At 44.4% G+C, this 17,761-nt stretch overlaps 1 protein-coding gene across 2 annotated transcripts in view; it reads right to left on the bottom strand.

The window, feature by feature from the left end:
- Nucleotides 1–1,582: 1,582 nt before the first annotated feature.
- sdc3 (syndecan 3) overlaps nucleotides 1,583–17,761 on the bottom strand; it is a 35,778-nt gene continuing 19,599 nt past the window's right edge. Inside the window, exons 2-5 of one of the 2 annotated variants that reach the window (XM_062409964.1) lie at nucleotides 10,786–10,882; nucleotides 7,556–8,373; nucleotides 6,580–6,769; nucleotides 1,583–4,580 (exon numbers count right to left, since the gene is read on the bottom strand). In XM_062409964.1, coding sequence (XP_062265948.1) covers nucleotides 4,414–4,580; nucleotides 6,580–6,769; nucleotides 7,556–8,373; nucleotides 10,786–10,882 — 1,272 coding nt within the window. In that variant the 3' untranslated portion in view covers nucleotides 1,583–4,413. The remainder of the gene's footprint in view (nucleotides 4,581–6,579; nucleotides 6,770–7,555; nucleotides 8,374–10,785; nucleotides 10,883–17,761) is intronic. The other variant, XM_062409965.1, reaches the window with a different exon arrangement.

Below are 17,761 nucleotides of genomic sequence, written 5' to 3'. Positions count from 1 at the left end.
TATACAAAGAGCGTGATGGAACTGCGGGGAGGTGTAATGTTCATCGTCTGTTCTCTGAATTTAACACATATTTCATAATTGTTGTGAGCAGAAATGCCAGAGATCTCAAAACTGGACGTGGTCTGCGTTGTTTCAAAGCACGAGAGGCCACAGTGAGAAAATTATGTTTCCAGTGAACCAACGTTTTCAGTCAATGAATACACATTAATCCATGTTGAAATGAACTGCATCTTTAATTAGCGGGTGGTGAGAGTGCTGCTAATGAAAGCAATAGACCTTCTAGAGGAGAATAAGGAGTAATTGTGTTGAAAGCTACAATTTAAAGCTCATAAGCAGTTCCTCTTTAGGCTTCCACAAGTAGCAGGTGGTGAAAACACTAAAAGGAAATTCTGACAATATTTCCATGTAATGCTTCCCCTCTCAGTTTCGCAAGAGCTCTTCAACATAACAACATATTTTGTATTTCTTCATAATGCAGCACAGTGGTGCCGCAGTTTCCCGGTTGTCTTTCTTGGGTTCTCCAGTTTGGGGTTAAGCGGTTATTGGAGACCTAAATTGTCCGTAGGTGTGAATGGTTGTTTGTCTCTATGGGCCTCTCGTCCAATATCAGCAGGGGTCGGATCCATCTCCTCACACAAGCCTCAAAGGATGCGTGGAATTCTTAATTTTTTGAGTGAAAAGACCCTCTTAAAATTTGATTTAGTGACATTTACTATGTAACTCCTGCCAATCACAAAAGTCCCTTAATTCATAATCAATACTTATTTATCCTTGAGCAGGGTCACAGGGGATGGAGCCCGTCCCTGCTGACATTAGGCATGAGACCATGAAAGTTCTGGAGCATGACATGTAAAATCCTCTCGGTCTAGACTGAAAAACACAGGACCTTCTTTCTACAGCCCTTCATTAAACTGGTAAAATGAAATGATTGAATTGAGGATTCACTGAAAAGCGCTTGTGTGTGAGAAAAATGCAAAGTTATATAAAAGATCAAAGCTGGATTCCCGTGATCCCCAGAGGCTGTGAAATCCCCATGTTCACTGCATGGTAATTGCTTTTGGTATTTGATTAATGGTGTATTTGTTCTAGGGAAAATTAAAGTTAAGTACAATGTTGATTAAAGTGGGCTCGGCTTTGTCATGTAACGTTTTAGTCCAGTTTGGCAGTGTGTCCCATTTATTCATTTGACTGTTTACTTTTTATTGTGCTGACTTTCCTGAAGTAAATGGTGTTTATTCAACCCACACAATACAAACTCATAATAATTTTACACATATTTTTGTAGGACAGGAGTAGCAGTTGTTTTCTGGGCCAATAATGATTCTAATACCTGTAGTTTGCTCTGAGCTCTAATGGAAACTTGGAGGTGACAGAGAACTGCAGCTGTAGTTGGCATCACTCGGGAGATAAGGAGTTGTTTGACGTTTTCCACTGCTGGTAGTAAATAGAGTGCACACACTTAGTGTCATGTGACTGCTCTTCAATTTAGGTTTATGATCAGTGCAACATGTGTTCATGAGACCAGACTGGACACAAACAAGATCACAATTACCACTCTCTAATTATGAAAGACAAGACGGGACAGATTTACCCAATCAGGTTTTTTATTTGGAACAGAGTGGCAGATTAGTGACAGGGCGGTGGCGTGGAGGATCCGCCTCCTCTCGCCCACTCAGCCAATGACAGAAACTCAGCCTTAAAAAAATGCAAATGTATAAAAACAGGAATGGGAACAGCAAACATAGAGTAGTGTAGCCTCCATTAGGCTTCACACACACACACGCAGACACACACACTCACCTACACTCTCACACATACAAATCCACCCGTTCTTATTCGCTCACACACACACACACACACGCATCTTATTTGGCTACGCAGGCTTATATGGGTACAAACACACGTTTACATTTTGACAGTCACTTTAGAAAAGACAGTACGTGTTAAGATCATTCCTGCCTGTGAGAAAGTGGTGTGGTGCCTGTCCGTCTGTCCCCGTTGCAGAGAGACAGACAGGCCGAGTCAGACAGACAGTGAGAAGACACAGTCAGTGTGTGTGTGAAAGCCACTGTGAGGGACCAGCTGCCCAACATTCAGCAGTGAACAGACTAAACACACGCATACACGCACACACGTCGACAGGCTAGTCAGTGTACACAAGAGTCTGCTGTGAAATACCGAGGTGAGACACTCACGCACACACACACACACACACACACACAGGTGGTGGCTTTAGATGAGGTGGAGACACACGCACGTATTCTCACACTGGCGAGGGGGCAGGCAAAATACACACAGGAGTAGAAGAGGTGTGTTACCTGTCTGTGGAAGAGCGTGAGAACTGCTGGGGTAGGTAAACACACTCTCGACCACAGTACATTCCATCTTAAACTTAACCCTCTTTTTCTTTCACACACGGACAAAAACACACGCACACACACACACACAGGCATCCACGCACACCCAGACTAGTATAGTTTTGACTCCCATGCATTTTTGTTCTACAGTACTGAGTATAATAGAAGCTACTAGCCCAGTCACACTGGTGTGGTTATTGTTACAATCTCTTAGATAGAAGCACAGCCCTCCTCACAATCCCCGAACTGAATCCTAAACCCCATGACCCATGACCCGGTCCCCAGATTGGTCCTGCAGGTTTCAGTTGACGCCATAAACACTGATTCAAAGTCTTTTTCCCCCATCACTCATAACCAATCCTTTAACTACGATTTAGTTTTTTGACTGAATTAGTGCACGTGTGAGCAACTTCCTGCACGGACTCCCACTTCATGATTTGTTAAAGCCCCTCATGCTTCCCAGTGGCCCCTCCCATCCCCAAACAGAGAGCCAATGGTGGAAGAAAAAACAAAGTGAGGCATGCAAAGGGTGTGTGGGTGTGTGTGTGGGGGGGGGTTAACGGATGACGTGATGGCTGACGACGTGATGACTGAAAACATAGTTGTGCTTTTATACAAACAGACCAAACTCTAAACCAACCGCAGCAACTGATTGACAACTAATCAATAACATATTGAAACCACCCGATCGCGTTCGTATCAAAAGTGATTACTATCACAATGACGATGATGATGATGATGACGATGACGATGGGGTTGATATGTGTTTGAATGATATGATCTACAGTATTTTTAAAGTCTGTGGTGTGTTGATGTGCGTCTGTGTATGTATGTATGTATGTGTGTGTTTGTGTGTAAGTGCATGTGTGTGTGTGTGTGTGGTTGACGAGAGCACAGCTCATCTAGAGTGAAGACGAATGTGATGAATAAAAACTCTTCATGGTCATGCAGATGGTTAGTGATGTCAGAAAGGATACAATATTTACATATAAACTTTTTTTTTTTAAACTGCTAAATACACATCCTCCTGTTGAAGTATTATTATTATCATAATTATTATTATTACGGTATTATTGTTCACCATCCAGCCCAAAACATTGATATATTATTGATTATTACTATCCATAACTATTCTTTGTACAGCTTAGGAGGAGCAGACGGGCCGTGGAGCGAGCCTTGACGCGACCAGCCGGTGTTTCCACAGTTGCTCCTCGACGCTGTGGAACACGCCAAGGGTTGAGCATCGTTTTCTGGTTGGCTGAGCACAGAGAGAGAGGCCAGAGCCACCTTCGAGCAGATACCAGTGTGTGTGTGTGTGTGTGTGTGTCTGTGTGCGTGTGTGTGTCTGTACATGTGCGTACGTGTAAGTGTGTTTATGTGGATGTATGCCTGTGTGTGTTTGAGCACCAGAGGGATGGAAGGCACAAAAGAGACCTTTCCTCTCACCTTTGACCCTTGGCTCTGTGTGGCCAACCAGACGCTCTAAGTGTTATTTGTGAGGGGGTGAGGGGCAGGGTCGAGCCCATCACTCTGTTCTCTCTCTCTTTTGTGTCTCCCTCAGCTCGTACCGCCCCTCTCCTCTCCTCTCTTTCCTTTAAGCCTTTCAGTCGCTCCATAAAAACCGAAGAGGGGGGACTTTTGTGTGCTGGAAAACACAGGTTAAGCGCTTGTGTTTTGCTTTGTTTAGTTGTTTTTTTTTTAGAAAATAATCATATCATTACATACAGAACAAGAATCTGTAGAATATTAATAACAACATTTACTTTAAAAACATCTTGTGTGTATGTGTTTTTTTTTTTTCTGAATATATTTGGATTTTTTTGTCCTCTTTTTCATTTTCATTGAAAAGAAAGTTCCAAGTCCGCAGAGAGAAAGGCGCTCTCAAGTGTTTTGGAGACGAGAGGAGAGAGGGATGAGGAGAGGCGAGCAGATGACGTTTGAGCAACAAAGAAGAAGAGGAGCAGGAGGTGGGGGCGCTGAGAGTATCTCTCTTCTCTCTCTCTCTCTCTCCATCTTTCTCTCTCCCTCGGTGGGCGGTCTCTCTGGCGTACGGGTGTTATGCGTAAAACTCCTCCTGCTTGTCTGGTTTCTGGTAGGTGACGGTGGCCTGTTTCGGTTCCTCCAGCGTGTAGCTGCCCTCGTCCTTCTTCTTCATCCGGTACACCAGCAGCATCACCAGGAAGGCGGCGAACAAGGCGCCGACCACACCTCCCACGATCACGGCTAGAGAAATGCAGAAGGACACGGTGGAAATCAGAAAACCTTTCCAGATTATTACGGCGTAGATGCTACCAACACACAAGTACACATGAACAAACACAAAAATGCCATTAGCGCCACGGTTACATCCTGCAGCGGACTACAGCACTACAAACACGCAGCTTTGAAAAAACACTCTAGTCTGAAAGCAGAGCAAAGCTACCACAGCATCACTATCACCTAGCTGCTAAGTGAGGACTGATGAGCCTGAACTTGCCAACATACGTTCTGTGTTGCCAACAGCTTTGTGCTAAATTGCAGCCCTGCGGTGCGACATCGTAGTTTAGCCTGACGGGGCTGGTGTAACCTATCCACAGCAGCTCCAGCTTTCCACCTTTCAGTGCACGTAGCACTAATGAACTCTTGCTGCGCGCGGTGGATAGATGTGACGTAATCGAACGAAATAAGAACAAAAACGCTCCTTCGTTAAAAGAATTGGCGTTGATGCCATAACAGAGAACAAAGTGTTTTTTTGTTTCCATTCATTGTGTGGGAGGTGTTTACTGTGTTTATTCCATTAAGGCCAGTATCAGAACTGCACAAGCTGGGCTGGGCCATTTAAAACGATATAACTTTCCACCATGCACTGTCGTAGAACTGCAAAAGAACTGGACACCTCTGAAACACCATTTCTTGTAGTTTAACATTTTGAACATGTACTTAATGTCCTATCCTGTGCTTGAATTTGTTCATTTCACATATTCATTTTTAAGGTGGAGGACATATGGAGTGTTGTAGATGAGGAAAATAATTGCACAATTAAAGAGGATGTCACTTTTGTAATTTAATTCAAATTTTCATCCGGTAAATAATCTTTGGTTTATAAAATTCAGATCTGGCTCAGCTTTACTTTGTGTTCAATGCTAATTAGCATTTTGATCATGCTAATATGCTAAACCAACGTTGTGAACATGTTAACACTACACCAGCTAAACATCCTCCTGTTAGTATCGGAAAAGTGGGAAAGCTTCCATGCTTCATATGCTAACATTAGTATTTAGCTTAGAGCACCCATGTGCCTCAGTGCAGAGCTTCGCCTGCAGACGCTTTGTCTTTTTGAAATATTGATGCAGCTGCTACAACACTCTGAAGCACTGTATAGATTATGAAGGAGGAATAGGAATGGTGGTTTTTTGATCAAAATCAATATGAGGGAAACAAATGTAATTATCATATGATTTGAAAGAATGGCCTGAGGCAAAAATAAGGTTAATTTTTCAAGACTAGAAGTTGCATTATTCCGGTTTTGCCTTAATGGCTCCAATCTCCTCTTCTTGGGGGGAAATTCTGAAAGTCTCCTGGAGCAGTGTGAAAAATCGGAGACGTGTTGTTGCAAAATAATTCACCTGAATACACCGTTGTATATATGAATGTATGAGCCTGACATGTTGCTGTAATTTGGTTCTATCACACAAACAGTCTAGTCTAAAGTCTGCTGCCTCCTGCTCTTTACCGATGACCAGGAAATCAGCGAAAACCACCGCCAGCAGTCCACCAATCAGAACAGCTGAAGGAGAGACAGAGAGCCAGTCAGGTCAGGCGAGTTGGCTGCAGCCTCGCTTTCTACAACAGCTCTTTGGGATCAGGGGAGGGGGGGGCACTTGAAACGAAATTGGATTTACCCAGAGGGGAAATGATGAGAAAAAGACAGGAGGAGAAAGGAGGGGTCGGATAACCCAAGGAGAGGATTGCTTGATCTCAATGGGTCAAACTGGGATAAGTAGCACATGATGAATTCAAGCTACGTGAATTCAAGGTAACTCAAGTTTGTCTTTGCAGCTCCGGAAAAAGTAAGGGAAGAGCACAGGAAGCAACGGGAAATGAAATCTGTCCATCTACAGGGTGTTTATTATTGGAGGCAGAATGACAGAAGACACAGGGTCAGACAGACAAAACCTTAGACGAGACAAAACAGTAACAAAAAAATAAACTTTATTTGGATTTTACTGGAAGATATTCTTACCTATCAAGACCTCTTTTCTCTCCAAGATGTTCTTCTGTGGCAGCTGCGCGGCAGAGCTTCCCGCGTCCACCGTGTTGCCGATCAGATCAGGATCCACAGGCAGAATCCCTCGACCCAGATCGTTCCGGCGATCGTCGCGAATCTCGAAATCTCCACTTGGTCCTGCAGCTCCCACCTCATTGTTATTCTCCTGAGACAGAGAAAGAGGGGGCGGGGGGGAAGTGAGACTAACAACATTGTTTCATGGAGCCGTTGCACTGAAACTTGTCCAACTGAAACACAGAGCTTTCCATGGCACATGTTCCCATGTGAAACAAAGAGCCTCTGTATATTCGGAGCGGTGGAAAGCTGTATGTTGTCCAACACGTATACGCATTTCTTAAAATCTGGGGGCTTAATTACAAAGTGGAAAACCAGACAGGTCTGAGTGCATCATGCTTTAATGCAGAGACGCTGCAAATATACACATGCACACAAATCATATACATGACTCTGGTCTGTAAATAATTTAACTGTCCGTGGTAAAGACGTCAACAGGACTCAGCCATGGGAATCAAACCTTTATTGGAACCACGTGAAATGAATCTACTACTGTGCGATGTTACTCCTCTTACAGCTACTGATTTAAATCATCATCTTGTCAAATGTAGATGTTGTGTGGGCTGTGCATCACAGGCCGGGTCGAGAAGTTTGAGAGGATTAAGCAGTGGAAGTATCAAGTTGACAAATTGAAAAGAGCTGAACAGCCTACAATGGTGAAATTTCAATTAATTATCGCAGAGTGGTTTTGGGTTTTTATCATCTCGTGTTGACTTTTGTCCTTCATGCAACTCTTCAAATGAGAAAAAGTTTTGTTGAAACGTTTTTGTATTTGTTAATAAAGATTTTCCTTTTGGTACCAGAACCATAATGTAACCTGGAGAATCGTAGATCTAATCCATTTTTCCATTTTCATGTGGTGATATGAGACTCTCACCTGTGTGGTTGTGGGCTGCTGTGGACTGGTCGTTCTCTCCGTTGGCATCACCTGAGTGGCTGTTGTCATTGGAACCCTGGGCCTGAAGGGGACCCTGGTTCTGACGGTGGTGGTGGTGGTGGGAGAAGCTGTTGTGGCCTCAGGTGTGGTCTCTGCTGTGGTGGTGGTGTCCTCCTCTGTGGTGGATTCCATGTCATAGCCGGGGTACATCGAGGTGGGCTCCGGGGACAGGTAGACGTCCTCTTCTTCTTCTGTGGTGCTCACGTCGTCAGAGCCGGCCGAGGGCGCTGCACTTTCTGCGGAGCTGGTTGTGGGGTTGGTGGTCACCACGGGGACGGCAGCAGGGGTCTTTGGGGCGGCGGTGGTCTGGGCGGCAGCAGCGGCCCTGATTCGCTCCAGCTCTCTCTCCCTCTCCAGCTCTCGCTCTCTCTGCCTCTCCCTCTCCTTCTCTCGTTCCCTCTCACGTTCCCTCTCCCTCTCCCTCTCTCTCTCCTTCTCTCTCTCCATCTCCCTGACCCGTTCCCTCTCTCTCTCCCTCTCTCGCTCCCTCTCCAGCTGCTTGGCCTTCTCCAGTTCCTTCTGCCTCTCTATCTCCAGCTCCTTCTCCTTCTCCAGCTCTCTCTCCCAGAATGCACCGCTCTCTCCATCTGCCTCGGTGGGCAGCTGGGTGGCGGTGGGCTCCTCGGGGATGGGGCTGGGCTCGGCCGCAGGTGAGGCGGAGGGGGCGGGGCTAGTGGCCTGGGTGGTCGAGAGGAGTAGGGGCTCTTCTGTGGTGAAGGACACGCCAGCTGAGGTCGGCCTCACACTGACCTCAGGAACTGGAGAGGAGCAGAGAGGAGAGTGTTGTGAATTTAAACAGGATTTAATCAGTCAGCAATAAGTGAAATTATTACACGTACAATTCTCCCTGTGGAACACAACCACAGACCTCACCTGCCCACGCACACTCACAGATTAAAACAGTGGCTGCCTCACACACACACTCAGGTTTACTCTCTATTTGGCAGTAAATTGGGATTGCAGACATTTAGAAGTCATTATCATTTTGCATCATCGTTAACAAGTGTCGTGTCGCTCGACTGTTAATTTTCACTGCACTGCAATAACCACTGTGCAGACTCATGAGGAAATTATCTACTGAATACGTTTGAGCGTGTAATGCGCGTCAAAGTTTTTCTAAACTAGGGGTCATAAAGGGGCCCCAATTATACCTCCAACTTCCAAACACATTTCCTGATTCAGTGAGGTGCACGTCATGCCTTGTTCCCCGTTAGCTCTATAGCTTAGAGCAAAGCCCCTCATAATTAAATATATTTTGAAAATTGTTTGTTTTCAAGCACATTGTGTAGAATTAATGTATTGATAGTATTATAAGTGACTAGTTAGCCCCAGCTAAAATCTGATTGTATAAAACCCACTACAAAGTAAACAGGAAGTATATTTTTGCCTCACTGTACAATGGACATACAACGTTATGGCTGGATAAGAACCTGGGGGCTTTAGGTTTAAAAAAAATTTCAGTTTAAAAAGAAAACGATGCCTCAATGCTGGTCCAAGATGGTGACATTTGAGGCTATGACGTAAGCCTATTGGTGCCGTGCAGCCGTAAAGTCAGTGGAGCACTGCAGCAATGAAGAATTGGATGTCATTGGATGTATCGAGGCAAAGATTATCTGACTTTCTGTCCCCTAAACACTGTATCCTTGATTTCCCACAATGCAACTTGACAGCATGCTTTCATCAGCCACTCCCTGCCTGGTGAATGCCCACGTCTTTCAAATTATACACCTCTAGTCTTTGATCAGCCCAAACTAAAACAACCTTGTCTTATACTGACTTTAGTGTGTAAACCTGGTGGACTGCTCTTTAAACCATATCTGCCAAAGTACATTTTAAATGTCAATATACCCAGAGACACAAACACAGCTGGGCTTGATTCGTCAAGTTCTAAATCATAAAGTCGTGATATTGGCGATGACTCAGCGCAACAACAAGAGCTGCAATCAAATCGCTACTTTTTCGCCATTTTTTTTCCGCCAAGAAAAACAAACAGAAAGATCAAAACCACAAAATGAGAATAACAATAGTGAACTGTGAGTTTGAGTGTATTCAACAGGGAGAGCAGGAGATTTAATACATTTTTCTGCTGGTTTGGTTGCTTTTGTATGGACGGAGAGAAAAATGCATATTAAAAATTAAAGAGGAGAAGAGAAGAAAAGGAGATGGTGAATGCTGAGTGACTCGTTTTCTTCTTAAACCTCATAAGAGCATTATAACACCTTTCATTTCGTTATAGCAGCGGAGCTCCCCGAGTTGAAAGGGAAACAAATTGAATTTACAGACACAATGGCATGAAGGCTGACAGAGGTGCTGGAGAGGATATCGAAATATGGCCGGGAACAATGCAGCAACTGTTAAACACATCAGACGTCACAAAAATGCCCCGTTCCGGAGCTGCGGCGGCACAAAACGCACAAACCGTGTGTTGAAAATGAGCCTTTTCCTCGGAATCCGACGGCTCAGTATCACAGTTTGAGATGAGGCAATTTACTGGGCGGCTGTCTCAACCACAGGGGGTGCCTCTGCTGCACTCTCCCGCTCTGAATTGTAATTTATTTTGAGCGTGCCCACTACTATAGCGCAGTGCGTGAACCGAGGGGAGCCCTCAATGAGTCATGCGTAATAAGGAGAATTGCGCTCAAGCTTCAGCAGTCAGATCAGAAAATCTGCCTAAATTACACCAACGTGATTTACGTTAAGTAGGTAATTCCAACGCACGCAGGCAGGTGCACACAACTGACTGCTGGTGCATGCGTGTGATCGTCTAATCTGTGTGGACTGTAATCTGATTAGAGCAAATGAGATCTGGGAGAATCAGGCCCGGGTAACTTCTTGTTTGCAAAGATGTGTCGGGGTTTAAAGGTGTTTTCATAAATCTGCAAAAGAACTAAATCTACAAAACCTGTCTGTGGAGCCCAGCGGCCTGTCTGCATTGTGTGGCCGTGCATGTGAAGTCTGGTGAATGAGAGAAACCATAAATGGGGGGGAAGAGGGGTGGAGGGAGGCAGTGGGGTCCTCAGGGTCAGGAGATTGAAAACCAGCAGCTGTCTAGTTCGAAAGAAGCAGGGCGTGAATGTGTAACTAACCTCACACATACACACTACACACACAAACACACACAGACACACACACACACACACAGAAACCTACACAAACACACACACACTTACAGCCAGAGCCTGAGCCTGAGTAGAGATCCTCATCATCGTAGAACTCGTCTCTCGTCGAGCCTTCGTCATCGTCGGATGGCGACCACGTCTGTCCCTGCTGGCGACACAGAGGGAGGGGGGGGGGGGGGGGGGGGGGGCAGATGACAGAGATTAGAATTATTCATCATGAATGACTGAGCTGTTCGTCATTCACATCGGAAAGACGGACCACTTTGGCAGATTACATGCACGCACACACAAGCGCGGTGGTGGAGGGACAGGCGAACATCTGTCTGCCTGACGCTCTATGGAGGAGCATAGTTAATGAGTTGATCCAAAGCCGGGATTTTGTCAGAGGAACATCAAAGCGTTTACGGAGAGAGGGGTTTCATTTAGTGGTGTCAATCGCAGCTGATGCTCAGACTGGAGAGACGCACAGCGCAGGAAAGCAGTTAACTTTTGAACTCCGGCTTCAATGAGTCTTTTAATTAATGATCAAAAGGACTAATCTTTACTTAAAATATTAATTTAATCAGTAGGATGTTATAAAAATACACATTTTACAATCCCAATACATAAATGATGTATGTTTTACTGGCTTTTTTGTGTTTAAAACGGAACAAAAATTGTCTAATGTGAGAGGCCAGAACCTGAAACTAAATCTCATCAATCAGTTGTCAAATTATCAATCCGCTCATCAATCGATCAACTTAATGTCTCGGCTCTTAATTGTTTTTATGGATAAAATGATAATACTGGCATGCAATATTTCACTCTGGACCAAAATTGCAGCAGTGTTGTTCATGGGGCCATGAAACCATCATCAGTCCAAAACCCACACATTTTAAGAAGAATATCAGTCTTTTAAAAAGGGGAATTTAAAAATCCAAAATGCTGCATCTCTGGACAAATCTTCAAAAAACTCCTCATATACCAGCTGCTCACTGTTGAGGAATGTTTGATCATCCTCAACCATTACTTCTGTCTAACCCAACAGTACTTTGTAGCTTCTAGGTTTAGGGACTTTTTATACCAAATCATGTTCACAGACGAGAAAACCTTCTATTCTTGTTACGCAGCAAATGGCAATGAATAATCGTGACCCATTACGAGGCAACCTAAATGAAATGTCCAGTTACCTTGAATAAAACTGTTGGAATCATTGTTGGGAGCATTTGGGATGATGTAAATACGCGAGTCAACTAGATATACAACATTGGTCTAGTTGTTTTTAGACGTTTTAATGTTACAGGTTTCAATTACTTACATCTGCACTTTGAGGACTAATCTGTTTATCTCAGTGAGGGGAGAACGTGAGCTCAGCTGGCGCCCTCCGTCAGGGTCAGGTAAAGAGAGATTAGTTGTGGATCGTTTGAGGGTTGAACCTCTGAAGTGAACGACCTCGAGTCTCCGGTCACTTTGAGGCTGATCCCTCCTCTCTCTCTCTCTCTCAGCATTCATCTCCCTTTCTCTTGACCTCAACCCCACATCCCTGCCCTGTTTAAAGACACACTTTAGCACTCAGCTGCCTTTTTTCCCATCACATGAGGTCAACTAATTGTTATATCAGATCCATGCACTTAAGAGACACCACCCATACTGCAGTGCAATGATCATCAAACTACAGTGCACATCACTGCTCTTTTTAAAGATGTGCATATAGTCTACATGTTTAAAGCAGGTATATAGAAAACAAAGCAGCCACATTATAAATGTGATACTATACATTGTGCATTTATTGTGGAAATATACCAGGTCTCCATTCATTTCTACTGATATGTTTTACTGCTATTTTCACTCGATGAAAACTGCCAGTTCACACTTCACGACTGACCGGCGTCAGGGTGTCACACACCTCATGACCTTTTACCAGGGGAAACCCATTATGTCTGGTCACAAGGTCCTTTGCTCTGATTGGCTGTAGCTGTTGTTGATCAGTCAAGCTGTAGGGCTCAGTCACACATATGATAATCGCCTGCTGAGGTGAATTACGCATCAACGCTTGATGAATATGGACAGTTCAGGGTGTGATGCACACGGAAATCAGTTGTGTGGACCTTATTCTGGTTGAGGTTGTGGTTCTTTTCATGTCTGACGTCATTATCTGCTGGCTGGTGCAAACACACAGCTCATATCAGGGTCTCTACCATTTTCAAAACTCCAGCCAGTGAGAGCCAGGTAGGGGCAACGCTATACGACGAGATTGTGGCGTCATCGGTCAATGTTCCCCACAGGTGAGCAAGGGGGAGAATCAATAGAGGAAATAAAGCTCAAGTGAACATGATGAAAAAGTTCACCACTTTTCCTTGTGTGACTCTGCCCTTAGCCTGCTAAGTAGGAGGTGATGTGTCAGCAAGCTTATCCAATGGACTCTTTTTTTCCAGCGAGTACCAACATTTTTTGGGGTAAATATCTTGTGAAGTGAAGAAGGGACGTCATTCTGCATCATGTTTTAATTTGTACACTTTAAAGCTCCATTTTTATTTTTCTTTAACCACTTTAAGCAGCAGCTAAATGCTTCCCTTCCTTACCAACAAGTCATCAACTGCCTGTGTTGGTCGTTTGTCTTGGTCAGGTAATGGATAAAGGATTTGTGTCAGCTGCCTGCTGCATCTGGAAATGACACTGATCAGAACAGTGGGAGGCAACCAGGTAAGTAAAAGAAATTCAAAAACCAACACTAAAAGCTTCTTGTACACTCTGCATAGCAGGGGGGTATTTGCTGCAGAGTCAGGCCTTCATTTTCTGTGGGATCATAACTACAAGCAACAACATTCACATACAAGTTGCTTGTTGTTAATAAAATATGTATATTCTGTAGTAGTAATGTGGATTTACAGTGGGGCCACTTCTACTTCTGTAAAGGAGCTGAATACTGGTTTCTTAACTGAATTTAACACCTAGATTGTGCAGTGTGCTGTTTAAATGCCAAAAGCAAGGGGCTGGGTTTCGCTCCAGGTAATGGGAAACAGTCAGGCCAAACGTATCACCTCAGCAATCTAAAGCCCAGCCTGAGGCCCTGCAGAGCTTGGTATTTACTAGCCTATGTGATGCTCAATGTATATACATGCACACATACACACGATCACACACGATCACACACACACACACACACACACACACACAGACACACAAAGAAGCTCAAGCTCCTCCCCGGCTCCAGACAGAGGAAACCTGATACCTTTAAAAGCCAATAAAAGCATAATGGAATCTAGAAACCCGAGCATTTCAGTCCATCACATCGCAGCATAAGTCGGAGCTGTAACGCTATATGTACCTCCTGAAAATGAGATTGACTTGAAGTTGCCTCGACACACGGAGGATATGAGCTCCACAAAGTGGGAACTGAGAGCGAGTGTGCTTCACACTTCCAGGCTAAAAGTGTGTGTGTGTGTGTGTGTGTGTGTGTGTGTGTGTGTGTTTGAGTTTGTGTCGACTGAAAGTGCAGAAAGAACTGAAAAGACGTGTCAGTGTCAACATGGCTGCCAGTGTGTGTGTGTGTGTGTGTGTGTATTCCAAGGAACAGTTTTACAATGAAGGCCGTTGCTATGGGCAACATTTGCCTTTCACAAATATTCCCATCTCCCAGTAAGAAGTTACCAGACCCCCCCACACACACACACTATAAGTGTTCAAACTACATAAGCTGGTGTTATGTAATGTCAAATAAACAACCTAAAATTCAACATCAAAACAGTGTGCTCCTTCGTCTCCTCCCCCCTCCAATCGCCCCCCCCCCCTGTGATCCACAAACTCCATGCCAGTGTATTCACCCCCCATTCTCGCCCCATTTCCCTTTCATCTTAAACTCCATTCCTTATCTCGAGGCTAGCCCCCTAAATTCAGCGTGACTCCAAAAAACACACACTTAAATAAACACACATCCGACCCCCGAGGCGGCTCCAGAGTCCACCCCAGGGCCCGCCCCCCTCTTTTCTTTCTTTTTTTTTTACAAGTTCCCGACACAAAAACACACAAACCAACAACAACCTCCAAGACACACCATTTCCAGTTCTGATAGTGGTGTGGTTTTTGTTTTTCAGTGTGCATCATGTGTTTACCCCGACCATTAACAGTAATGTATAAGCACCTCCTGGGTCCCGACATGTTTTATTTACGAGACAATATTATATCTTTCAAATCACGGTATGTCGGGCAGCAGTGCGTCACTGTATGTAATTGCAGTGTGTGTGTATGTCTGAAAGGGTATAATCACAGGTTTTGTTTGTGGTGTGTGTGTACATGGGCGCACAAATACCCCTCAGACGTATTTGTGTGGGTTTTATGTGATCCTGGGGGGAGTCGAACAGGGCCAGCTCCGCATTTCGCCTGCGTTTCGGGAGCTATAAACAGCTTTACTTTCAGCCTGTGCCACGTTGCTAACTAACCACAATGAGGCGCAACCAGCGCTCGTCTACTGCACAAATAACCTGGGGCCAAAATCATCTGTATGTTGCCCTAAATTTCCCTCATTTTGCATTTTTGTTTTCCCAGTTGTTATAAAAGGAAACTGGAGGATGACAGCTGTATACACCGCTGGATCTGAGCACTGAATTCAATCTTGGTTTTCCTGGCAACGTATGAAGCAGTGCCATTGTGAGAGGTGCGGTGCCAGTTGGAGTCATTTTAAAACAATCTGGGAGCTCGGAGTATATAATTATGTATACTTGTGTAAAAAGAGAAGGGGAAAACTAAATTGAAGGGCGGAGCAGAAGAAGAATCAGTGTTTGTGAAGGTAATGTCGTGTTCTGACAAAGCGCACACAGGTATGTCCTTTTGAGCCGTGACCCAGGTGGAAACCTGATCTGAAGCAGACAATGGGCTTTGAAGTATACATTTAATCCTATGCACTATAGCAGCTGTTCGGTGTGATAGTGTGTGTGTGTCTGTGAGCTCGTTTTACAGGTTCAAAGCCGGGATTTTATACCTGAGCTCACAATGCTGCGGCTTCACAAATATTAATAATCCACAGGAGACGATTTGTTCCAGATTTTAATTTAGGATCAGACTCGGAAGAAAATGCAAGATTATGAGGCTGAGTGTGTGTGTGATACGAACACAGCAACACTGCAGCAACCTGACACTGAGACAAGGTGTGTGTCTGTGTGTGATGGTTAAATGACAATTTGCAATGTGTGTGTATTTTGTCTGTAGAAACCATGGGTGTATACAATTATACATTAGGAAGTAGAGGTAGATATACTGATTCATCACACACACACACAAACACACACATCCGGCGAATGTGTCCTTGGCAGACGTGGGATCCAAAGAAGATGTATCTGGTTGTTTTCTTGGCTGGTCCAGTTCAGTAGAGTTCAGAGATCCCCTCTGGCTACAGCTGGGCAGATACAGAGCCTCATTATGATTGTCTTCAAATGCATTCCTCAGTAACCCAAGAGGCTGCGGTTGCTGCTGCACAATGCCTGGTACACACACGCACACACACACACACATTTTAAGCTATAGCTGCAATGCTGCTAAGCTTGGGAGAAGTAATTATTGTGTTTTTTTAATATGTGAGATGTTATCGGAGCGAATGTCCTCGATTGCCGCAGCTTCTCTGAGCTATGAAGCTGTGAAGAATCATTTGAATACTCCCTCTGCTCCCTGGCACCATCTGTGAGTCCCACTCCTCTATCTGTCCCTCCATTTACTGCACGTTGATGGAGAACCGGGGGAACAATGGAGGACCCTGTGGTCGTGTCCACTGAAGTCTTTATGTCCATTTTCCCCCAATGGTGTTCATTTAGAAGAAATCCTTTCTTATTATCTGGTGGATTTACAGATATTGCATCTTGAAAATCAATGAAATTACCAAATGTATCTTTAGGTGTCCTGGGCTCATTCAACCAGTTCTGATGCTTGATCTTTTTCCTTCATTGCCAATATTCTCCATGCTAATGGTTAGCATATTTTTTCCAGAATAACATTGCCTATATGAACAGACAAGTCATTTTTCTTGTCTTTTGCATTTATGCTGGGATGTCACGTGATTAGTTCACACCATCCCGATCACGACTCCCAAGACACTACAGTCTCACCCTCAGCACGCAACAGTCTGTCCCCTGAACAAAATCCTCTCAGTATGTATCCAGATTATAACACTGGTGATTTATATTCCCTCATAATTAAATAGGGTCCACTTGCGTCGAAGGTTTTTTCCCCCATTGCATTAAACGTCTTGTGATCTTTCTGCTTCATCTTGTGACCCCCACGTGTTTAGAAACCACTAGATGATAAAACGGTTGCAATTGCGCAGCCTCGTGGTACCGACTCGTTTGAAATGATGTCACATTTGATATTTATTGAATCTGTATACAACAAGGCTGAGCTCTGTACCCTTATTCACCAGACTTCCTTCAGCAATTTACCTCCCTGACCTCCTTGTGTATAGACGTACTGTGCATCTGCTTCTGGAGTGAGTGCATGTGGGAATATCGCAAGAAAAAAACTCGGAGGAAGAGTTGATAATTTTATAACACGCAATGCACACGAAACTGGAGGAATACAAATACCTCAATTTGAGAAAGAGGCGCCATGAACCGAAGACGAAGATTCCCTTTTGGAAAGAGCACAATATTTGAGATAAGCCATAAGGGCCGACGCTAGAGCCGTTCTGCTGTCTCCGGAATGCTCTGAATATTTTCCCGTTATTGTGAATGCGTCAGACTTGGACCATCTCCTGCTCGTTCTTCATTTGTGAAAGACAAACTCTGGGAAATGTCTGTTCCCAATTTTCCGGAGTTAAAAACTGCTTAGGTGAACTGGGCAGGTATCTATCAGCGTGACCATGGCTTATTAACAATGTGCATTTCAGCCACTAATAGACAGTCCCTGTCAAGCCAACTCATATTTGTACCAAATCATGACATGAGCAGAGCCACACCACCAAACTAAATGTCCACCATTGTTGCAGGGAAGGTTTTAAACCCCTGTGAGGGTGTCCTGTCTGAGCCAAACCTGTCAAACATGTAATGAGAGCTGTGGCTAAAAA

The sequence above is a fragment of the Platichthys flesus genome, chromosome 17 (genome assembly GCF_949316205.1).
Source record: "Platichthys flesus chromosome 17, fPlaFle2.1, whole genome shotgun sequence".
NCBI lineage: Eukaryota > Metazoa > Chordata > Actinopteri > Pleuronectiformes > Pleuronectidae > Platichthys > Platichthys flesus.
This window is presented reverse-complemented; position numbering and strand designations above follow the sequence as displayed.